We start from the raw sequence: 10,254 nt of genomic DNA on the forward strand, positions 1-10,254 counted from the left end.
TCAGTCCAACCCCAAGTCCTCTGTCATAATTCCCTCAATACACTTTAATACCTTTTGAGATCTGGAAGTGATACTTGTTCTTTCTCCCCCTATTAAAAGGTTGACATTTATCATATAGCCTCTTCAGGTTGCTCAAATAAATTTGTCTTTTCTAGCTTTCTCTTTACTCTTTTGTACTTGGATTTTAAAGTTCAAGCTTGGTTCTGATCTTTTTCATCGGAAATGCTTCCAAGTCATGTGTTTCATTAAAGTTCTTTTTTTGTCACAGAGAATTATACTCAGTTTTGCAGGCTGAGTTATTCTTGGTTATAAGTCTGTCCCTTTTGCCTTTGGAATATTATGTTCCTAGATCTTCTCTAATTTATACTAAGAGACATAAGATGTTATTAGATCCTGTCTCTTTCTGACCATTTGCAGCGTTTTTATTTTTGCTTTGTCCTGGAATTTCAGAAATGTGACTGTGAATTTTGATTCTTGGGACTTTCATTTTGGGGATATGTTTCTGGAGATGATTAGTGTATTCTTTATATCTTTACTTTGCCCTCTGGTTCTTCTATTAAATCTGGGCAGTTTTATTTCTTGGAAGTATGCCCAGTCTGTTTTTTAAGTCACAGTTTTTTTCCCCCACACAAATGTATTTCACTTTTGAGAATAAAAGAGGGTAGGCTGGCAAAACATCTTTTCTTGGTGCTAAGATGTAATGACATTTTAGAGACTGCTGAAAATGCCAGTATCAAAACTGAGTATTTTAATGTGAATATTTTGACCTCAGTCCTAGAGCTTGGGTCAGATTTAAATTGTGTGGCTCTTACAGCACCTGCTGGAGAATGGGATGGTTCTAGTTTGTTTGCCACATCAGAACCAGATAGCAATTTCTTATTTGTAAGTGTTTCTGGTTTGATATCTCTTCTGAGCTTCATTTTTTTTTTCAGGTAAGTTCCTTTTTGTGTCCAGCTTATTGTCCACAACACAAGTACTTTATAAATTACTAGCTTATTAGAATATGCTTTTTTCCTAGTAACCTTTCTAATTACTGTTGCCTGAATTGAGTAGCAAAACAAATGCTTCTGAAGTATTTGGTTCCAAAAAATAGTCTTAAAATTAGAGCCTTTTTTTTTTTCTAAAACCGAATCCACCAAATCTGAATAATAATTTTTGAAAGAAAATATTGATGTGCATTGTTCAGATAAACATAGGCATCTTACTGACTGGTTATAGTTCAGATGGAAGCAGTCCCATTTGCAAATAGCCATGTTTGCAAACCATTCTTCAACATTTTAGGTTGGAGAGGTGGTACTTTACAAATGAGGAGCTTACTTGGTTTCACTGGCAGTTTTTTAAATTCTTTTGCTATTATGGCATGCATAATCAGAAAAAAAAAAATGCAGTTAGTACTGCCAGTTTTCTCATCCTCGTACCCACCGTGTCTGAGTAGCTCCCTCTTCTCCAGCCCAGGCTTCCTGTGAGTCCTATGATTTTTAAATGATATTTTGGCCATTTTCCAGGTCAGTTTTTTGTATTAGGTATCAACAAGCCTATTCCTATGGCCTTGGTTTGATTTTGTAAAATTTTATCTGACTGTGCCCAAAGAGCTATAAAACTTTGCACAACCTTTGATCTTGCAGTACCCCTACCAGGTTTGTATTCCAAAGAGACCTTAAAAAATGGAAAAGGACCCACATGTACAAAAATATTTATAGCAACTTTTTTTATGGTGGCAAAGAATTAGAAATTGAGGGGATGCCCATCAATTGGGGAATGGCTGAATCAGTTGTGGTACACGAATGCAATGGTATACCGTTGTGCCATAAGAAATGACGAGCAGGAAGATTTCAGAAAGACTTACATGATTCTGATGCTGGGTGAAGTAAGAACCAGAACCAGAACATTGTACACAATAATAGCAACATTGTGCAATGATCAATTACGAATGACTTAGCTCTTCTCAACAATACAGTGATCTAAGACAATTTCAAAAGGCTCTTGATGGAAAATGCTATCCAATTCCGGAGGCAAAACTATGGAGTCTGAATGCAGATTGAAGCATATTATTTTCACTTTTTATTCTTTCTTTCTCATGGTTTTTCCCTGTTCTGATTCTTCTTTCACAACGTAACTAAAATGCAAATATGATTGTCCATGTATAGCCTATTTCAGATTGTTTGAATGTCTTGGGGAAGGGGGATGGAAAGGAGGCAAGGAAAAAATTTGGAATTCAGAATCTTAGAAGTAAATGTGGTAATTGGAAAAAAATAAAATACCGTTAAGTGGAAGAAAAAAGAAAGAAGACTTAAAAAAATTTTTATCTATATTTCCCTGTCTAGAGGCCCAGGGACCTCTACCATACCAAACGGATGGTCATTATTTAGATAGTTGTAAGAGCTCATGGGGCATTTGGATAAGGGGCAGTGTGACTCAGGGAAGACAATTCTGGCCAGTGACAAATAAAAATAGAAGTTGCATTAAGTTTATTCATAACCTAAATTTTTGACGTAATTCTTAATACTCTCCTAAGATTATGCAAACTCTTAAAGCAAGCTGTCTGTGAAGAAATAGTGAGCAGGTTAAAATGCAGTTGGGGTTTGTATTCAGAACTTCCTATTTAGGGATGTGTTAAATCTATGAGAGGCTGCAGGCAAGTACTGAGGACCAGACCGAACACTGGGTAAGAGTATACCTGCAGTTTGTGCAGTTTGGGGCACCTTGTTTTAGAAAGAACATTAATAAGCTGGAGGAAAACACCTGGTAGAGAACATCAGGGCTGGGTAGGAGAGTTAAAACTATGCCATGCAAGGATCTTGCATGAGTTAGGACTATTTAGCTTGGAGAAATGAATTCAAATGATAATTATCTTCATATATTTTAGTGGAAGTCGTGTGCAAGAGGCACTAGACTTCATTAACATGGATAGAAATGGGGTCAATCAGAAGCTAGAGAGGCAAATTTCAGCTTAATATTAGAAAAAGCTTAGAAACTAGAGCGTTCCAGAAGTAGAATGGTCCACTTCAGGAATTGATGAGCACTTGACCTGTAGTTTTTTAAGAAGAGAATGCATGCATTCTGAGATCCTTTCTTCTGCTTCTGTGCTACTCTAAATTTAAGTAACACTCCTGGTTTAATTTTTTGTTGTTGCTGTTCAGTCATTTCATTGTGTTTGATTCTTGATGACCTCATTTGAGGTTTTCTTGGCAAAGATATTGGAGCAGTTTGCCATTTCCTTCTCCAGTTTCATTTGACAGATGAGGAAACACGCAGTTAAGTAGTTGCCCAGGGTCCCACAGCTAGTAAGTGTCTAAGGCCCAGTTTGAACTCAGGAAAATGAATTTTGTTGACTTTAGGCCCTGCCTTCTATCCACTGCACCATTTAGCTGCCCTGTTTCATTTTACTACTTAATAATTAAAAGTCTTTATTAAGTATCCTTTTAGCAGTTGGAAGCCACATCTGGATAGCCATACACACATAAATTTGGACCAAAGCAAATCTTTATTATTTCACCCTATTCCTCCTCCCACTATAAACCCTCTGCTCCAGCCAAAGTGTTCACTGATGGTCCCTGAGATCGAGCTTGTATCCACACCTCTATTGCTCAGGCCTGAATCTGAACGGTCTTTCTCTTTCCTTCTTTCTTTTTTCAATTCAAGTGTCACCTCCTGCAATGAAGGCTTTTCTCATCAACCCAACAAGAAATAATCTGAATTCCTGTAGTTTTATTGTTTCTGCCATTCATGATAACTTCATTGGACCTGTTATCTCATTGATCTGAATGCTCCTGCCGTTGGTGAAGATCACAGTTCAGCCATTTCCTTTCATCCTGTGTGACTCTTGTCCCTGTCTTTCAATAAATTTTCCACAGCATATACACTTGGTGAAGGCTTTCCTTTAGTCCTTTTAATGTTACATTAGGTATAAGTAGAGTATGTAGGTAGATCATAGGATCATGCATTTATAGCTGAAAGGAACCTCCAAATTTATCCATCCCCCTCATTTTATAGGTGAGGAAATTGAGACCCAAATATGTTAGTAGCTCTGTTATTCCTTACTCGCATCACGGGATCAGCCTACCTTACTTTACAGTCACACGTTTTTGTGATGGCATCCTTTATGTAGTTTATTTTATGTAGTTCTTGAGTGGTAGTATATTTTAGCTCATTCAAATTTACCACGATTCTTTGGAAATATGAGGAAAAAAATAAGCATTTATTAAGCCACTAATGTGGACAGAAATTGGGCTAAGTGTTTTGCAATTACTACCTCATTTGATCCTCCCAAAAAACTTGGGAGAGGTGCTATTATTATCCCCATTTTACCAAGGAGAAAACTGAGGCAGGCAGCTTTTAGTACCTTGCTCAGGGTCATAGTCGGGAGCCATATTTGGAAACTTGGGTCTTCTTGGCTCCAGGCTCAGCACTCACGGTTACCTCAACAGTAGCATTCCATGAATTGATACCATACTGCATCATTAGAAGAAAACTGCTCTTCAGGGAGAAACTTGGGCTTATTAAAGGAATTATGCCTTTTCCCAATACAGCCAACTCTTCTATTTAGATTTAGACCATGAACATCTCTGTTGAGGATAGCTATACCAAGAGATCATCTGTTTTGGGTTTTCTTAACTGCATGTGATAGTTTAGACACTAACCATTGTTTACCCACATGGTTTTTCTTATGTGGATAGGCCAAAATTTTTTTTTGATTTATGACTTGTAGGACATGTATTCTTAACCAAACGAGATAGAGGCAGCCGCAAAAGGTAAAAACACATAGCTTTGATTACTTGAATGATTATGTGTCTCATTTTGGAGGCTCTGCAAGATTTGATGCGGCCAGCACAATGTTGGCAACAAACAGGGATATCTATAGGACCTCACTATATATAAGGAATTCCTCCTTCATTTGGAGTCTTCTGAGCATTTATAATGATGGTATATCTGTATGATTGCAGCATGATTCTTTGAGTACATTTCAGATATACAAGCTGTGTTGTTTATTTATTCAGCAAGCATTTATTTAAAATGCCTACAGTGGGTCAGGCACTTTCTGTTAAATTCTGTTAAAAGGAAACAACATGTATGCATTAGAAGGGATCAAGATAGGTTTCTTATGAGAAGTGGTGTTTGAATGGAACTGTGAAGGAAACTAGGGATTTAAAGAAGAGAAGAAAGGATATATTTCAAGGATGGGGAACAACCTGTGTAAAGACATGGAGGTGAGTCACTTAGGCTAGTTTGGCTGGAATATGAAATACAAAGAAAGTAATACATTATAATCTTGGAAAGGTAGGCTGGAACCAGAATATAAAGAGCTTTAAATACCAAACAGAAGAGTTTACATTTTGTCCAAGACAGGAGGAACCAATAGAACTTCTTAGTTTAAGCAAGGTTAAATCTACACTTTAGTAACATCAATTTGACTGCTTTGAGGAAAATGGATTGGAAATGGGTGGACTTAAGGCAGGAAGAACAATTAGGAAGCTTATTACTTTAGTTAAGAGTGGATGAATGCTCGAGGTGGTCATGACTGTGGTGAGAAGAGGGTAGATCAGAAAGATGTTGTGGAGGTAGACTTGGCAATTAATTGGATTTGAGGTGGGAGGAAGAAGGAAGAGTTGGGGATGACTCTGGAGGTTGAAAACTTGGGTGATGTTAGTGCCCTCAACAAAAATAGGGGAGTTAGGAAAAAGAGAAAGGTTTGAGGGGGGGTATTAATCAGTTTTGGTTTGAAAATGCTGAATTTTTGAGATGGGACCTCCATTTGGAGATAGTTTGTGATGCAGAACTGGATCTCAGGAAAAGTGGTTATTTGTGTACATGTGTATATCTCTCCCAAATATATTTTTGAGCTCAGGGAAGTGATGAACAATATTTTAATACTGTTTGATGTTCCTCAAAGTACCTTGTACCAAGTTGGTAGTCAGTAATGAATAGCTTTGGGGATATTATGGTTAGAGAGCCAGATACAACTGCAGGATCTTACAAAGCCTTCATATCATATCCTATAAAATCCTTCTGTCACCTAACCTGATGATTTATAACGGGACCTTGTCACTATTTGATAAGAAGGTTTGATATTTGAAAACCTGAGAAGATGAGAGGTGATCCTTAACCCATCTACTTTTGAAATCATTTGGATGTTTAGCAACTACTTGAGTGACACTGCTGGATTTCTAAAGTACTTCATTATCATAAGTAAGAAATATTCCTGCTTCCCATTGCTAGGAGTGAGCCCTCCATTGGACAGTGATTCTCTTTGTCTCTGCACTGTGCCAACAGTTTAAAATTAAATTCTGTGAGATAACCTGGGAGAGGGCAACTTTAAATAATTCTGGTATTGTTTGCAAGTTAGGTTTCTGTTAGAGAAACCTCCCAGCCAAATTGGACACCAGGAGTTGGAGCCCTGTTACCTGACATCAGGTTCATTAGCCTACTAATTCATTCTTTTGGATAGGCAGTGATCAGGCCACCCATAAACTGTGATTAAAAGTATATTATTGCTTTCTGAAATTTCTTGCAGTACCACCATCTTTTCCCTGTGTTAATAGATCAGGCAGTTTATATTTTCACAAAATGGATTTATTGTTAGCAATGGTGGTGGTAGTGATGATGATGATGATGAAAAAAGTACAGTGCAAAAAAAAAAGGACAGCATTGGTTATTGTGTATAATTTGTGTGTAAATAATGTTTTCCTTCTAAACATTTGGCTACACCCTGAGAATTTCTTAGAACAATTTTGTGGGTTCTCTCAGCCCCAAATAGCTCCAGGTCTGGCTCCCTTTTTTAAGAGTTAGGGACCCACAGTTTTGCCATAGTATGGTCAGGCTCCAACAGTAAATATTCTAAGTGGTTAATCATTAAGTGGAACATTAGCTGGACTCAGCTGACCTTGGGAATTGCTTATCAGGTAAGGAAAGACCCTTAAGTGAACCATAGGTTGTCATTCATTTTATCTGGCTGCATTCTTACCCTTTCCATGGTCCTGCTGCCATAGCTGCTACTACAGTAGAAAAACAGATTTGCTTCATCACTACTGTGAACTAGGTCTTTATTTTGTCCCCTGTGCTTTTCTCACTATTGCAACAGGCATCCCGGGCCCAAATCTTAGATAAAGCCACAGAGTACATCCAGTATATGAGAAGGAAAAACCACACACACCAGCAGGATATTGATGACCTCAAGCGGCAGAACGCTCTACTGGAGCAGCAAGGTGAGCATCTCAGGCATTGGGGCAGCTGGCCCCCTCTTTGCCATGGCTAGCTGAGGGCCGTCTCGTCTGCGCCGGGATCGAAACCAGTTGTGGAAAGTTTAATAAGCCTCAGTCGTGGATCTAAAGAACTAAATGTTTGGGATATAGAGTATAGCATGAGAAAGGTACTTGTGCTGCCTGTCCAGATCATAAGACTGTGAGGAGACAGGGGTGTCTAGGGAATTCAACCCTGGATTAGATGTTTTTGTGTCTTTTTTGAGCTGGAGCCAATCGTTTCCCAATTCTGTGCCTTATTTGCCCTGTCAGCAGTCAGGGGCAACAAGCTGTCTGTTAACAACTTTGAGGTCCTTGGATTTAAATATATTGTGTAAGTACCAAAGCCTCACAAGTGTTCGGTAACAAGTGAGCCCACTCCGGTGTAAATAATTGTCCATTCAGGGCAGCATATGGGCCAGGTCCCTGCTGTTGTCAAATGCTCACAACCGCCTTTTCCTATAACCACAGGGGAAAGCGAGAGCTGATCAAGTTCTTTGTTCCTGGGGAATTCACTTCTCTTCCTCCCTCATGGAAGATGCAAGTAAAAGGAAATGCAAGTAACCACTTGGGTTAGAAAAATGAAACATCAAAAAAATGGGTTCTTAGCATTCCAGACTCAGACAAGCTGAGCTGGGGTACCTGGGAAGTGGGGGGTATGGGTGGGGAGGCATCAAGCTGGACAACCTGCATGTGAGGGGTCTGTCAAAGGGCTCAGGTACAATGTTTGGTGAGATGCTTCTGAGGGCTCAGATTTTCATTGTAAGAGTCTTTCCTATTAGGGTGCTTAGCCAGAATTTTTCTTTGGCTCTCATGTCATCCTTTGCTGCTGTTGTGGATGATATAATCAGAACTGATACAATCTTTCCCTCCCCTGTTAAGACTGCTATTGGTGGAGATACCAGCTGCTTTTGTGTCCTTCCATTGCTGGATTCCACAAGGAGCTCCATACTCCTGTCTTTGCAGTGTGCTTCTGTGACAGGGTTGACATTGCAAGCCTTCTCTCTAGAATTGTTTGGGAGGGGAGGGACATCTTCTGGAAGAGAGAACTGCTTCTGAACCACCCATAGATTCAGGGATTAGCAGACCCTTAGGAAGAACACCACAAAGGACCTTGAATCTGAGCCATCACTTTTGGTTAGCCTCCAGAGTACCTTAACACAGTCCTTGTCTTGCCTTTCAGTCCGTGCACTGGAGAAAGCGAGGTCAAGTGCCCAACTGCAGACCAACTATTCTTCTTCAGACAGCAGCCTCTATACCAATGCCAAGGGCAGCACCATCTCTGCCTTCGATGGGGGCTCAGATTCCAGCTCTGAGTCAGAGCCTGAAGAGCCCCAAAGCAGAAAGAAACTCCGGATGGAGGCCAGCTAAACAGAGCAGGCCAGCAATAAAAAAACTGTCTGTCTCCTCCATCGTCTCCTCCCAGTTCATCGTTAGACCCCTCCAAGCTGTTTTAAAGACTCTTTATTTTCTTTTCTTTTTTTAAAAAGTAGAAGCTCTTGGACTGCAGCTTTCATCTTCTGCCTTTTCCCTTCAGCAACCTTCTTCCCCCACCATGAATTTTTAAACCAAAACATCCTAACTTGGCAGCTTTTTCTGTGGAGGACAGACGGACACACCTCTGAGCACATGCTGCCCCTGACCTCCCCAGCCAGCTCCTCCCACCTTGTTGGGCATCATTGCCCAGGTGACTTCTCTGCTCACAGGTCTCCTTTCCCCCTCCCTACGTCTTCCTTGTCCCCCCTCATTTGATAGACTTTGTGAATCTGTGAACTGCTCAACTTTTAGAAGATGACCTGTTTGGAATAATCAGAATTACCCAGGATTTTTTTTAAGGAAAAAAATTTTTTTTCTAAAAAAAAATTTATCACTCCTGCTGAAGGGTTAGGTTTGGGGGCAGGGCGGTTTGTGGTGGTGAAGGGTAAGTGGGAACATCTATGCAGTCTGGTGTCTTGGGTGTATTTCACTTCTGTTTCTCCCAGCTAAGCTACATGGAGTTGGGAAGTTCAGCCAGCTTTTTTATTTTTTAATATTTTTTTTTTTTTGCCTGAGTTGCCTGCATTTGGGAGGGTCATGTGACACCACATGGTATGTATTTGGAGACTGCAGTAGGGAAGCTTCAGCCACCAGGGGATTGATTTTTGGTGGGGGGAGACAGGGATAGAGGGAGTGGAGAAGGGAGGGTTAGGGTTGGGGGAGGAGTGCATTTTTTTGTATTAAGGGCCAGTGATGATGTTTTGATATTTATTTCCTGCTACTGAAATTTGAATCCAAGTGAACTCTCCCTATTCTGATGATGTCGGTATTGCAAAGCGACAGATTCATAAAGTAATGATCAAATTTTCCTTTGTGTGTGTTTCTAAGAAATAGAGCCAACTGATTTTGTATATAAATATACCAAGAGCATCTTACCTGGTACTAAAAACCACAGACTAGTTCAGGCCCCTTCTGTTTCTATTTTTCCCTTCTATTTTGGGACCTCTCTTCCTTATATGACCTGGCCCTGGTTCTGGCTATGGTCAACAGGTTCCTATGAAGGGTTTGTGTGTTAAGCCTCTTTTTTTTCTTTTTCCTTTTTTTTTTTTTTTTTTTTGGTCTCTACCCTACTCTGTTCTGGCGTTTGCTGATCTCTAGTGTGTACTATGTAGTCTCTGTCCATGTTTAATTCCATTCCATGGAAATAAAAAGTATGTTGTACATACTGCCGAAGAATTGTCTTGCAAGTTAAGGCTTCCCCCTTTACTATAAGACTATAAATAAAAACTTATTTTATCCTTAGTGTGGTGGTTTCTTCTTGCCCTTGTGAAGGTGAGGTGGTTCAGGGGATAGAGCTTTTGGTTGCTTTCCCTTGATGCATATTTGAAGATTTCATCTGATTCTGTAACTTTGTGGTTGTAATGCCACAAGCAGTAAATTATTCACAGGCTAAAATGCTGTTCCCTCTTGTTCTGTGGACTGAGCCCAGCCCCGGTTCTCAACAGATAGCTATTGGCATTCATATATTTAAGATCAAGTACTG

At 39.7% G+C, this 10,254-nt stretch overlaps 1 protein-coding gene across 5 annotated transcripts in view; it reads left to right on the forward strand.

Annotated features, from left to right (window-relative positions):
- The window catches only part of MAX (MYC associated factor X), a 34,363-nt gene extending 24,350 nt beyond the window's left edge, over window positions 1-10,013 (forward strand). For 3 of the 5 annotated variants that reach the window (XM_072629600.1, XM_072629599.1, XM_072629601.1), the window contains 2 exons: window positions 7,079-7,202; window positions 8,419-10,013. In XM_072629600.1, coding sequence (XP_072485701.1) covers window positions 7,079-7,202; window positions 8,419-8,606 — 312 coding nt within the window. In that variant the 3' untranslated portion in view covers window positions 8,607-10,013. Of the gene's footprint in view, window positions 1-7,078; window positions 7,203-7,706; window positions 7,792-8,418 lie in introns of all 5 variants that reach the window. The other 2 variants (XR_011971787.1, XR_011971786.1) reach the window with 2 other exon arrangements.
- The last annotated feature ends 241 nt before the right edge of the window (window positions 10,014-10,254 follow it).

The sequence above is a fragment of the Notamacropus eugenii genome, chromosome 1 (genome assembly GCF_028372415.1).
Source record: "Notamacropus eugenii isolate mMacEug1 chromosome 1, mMacEug1.pri_v2, whole genome shotgun sequence".
Taxonomy (NCBI): Eukaryota; Metazoa; Chordata; class Mammalia; order Diprotodontia; family Macropodidae; genus Notamacropus; species Notamacropus eugenii.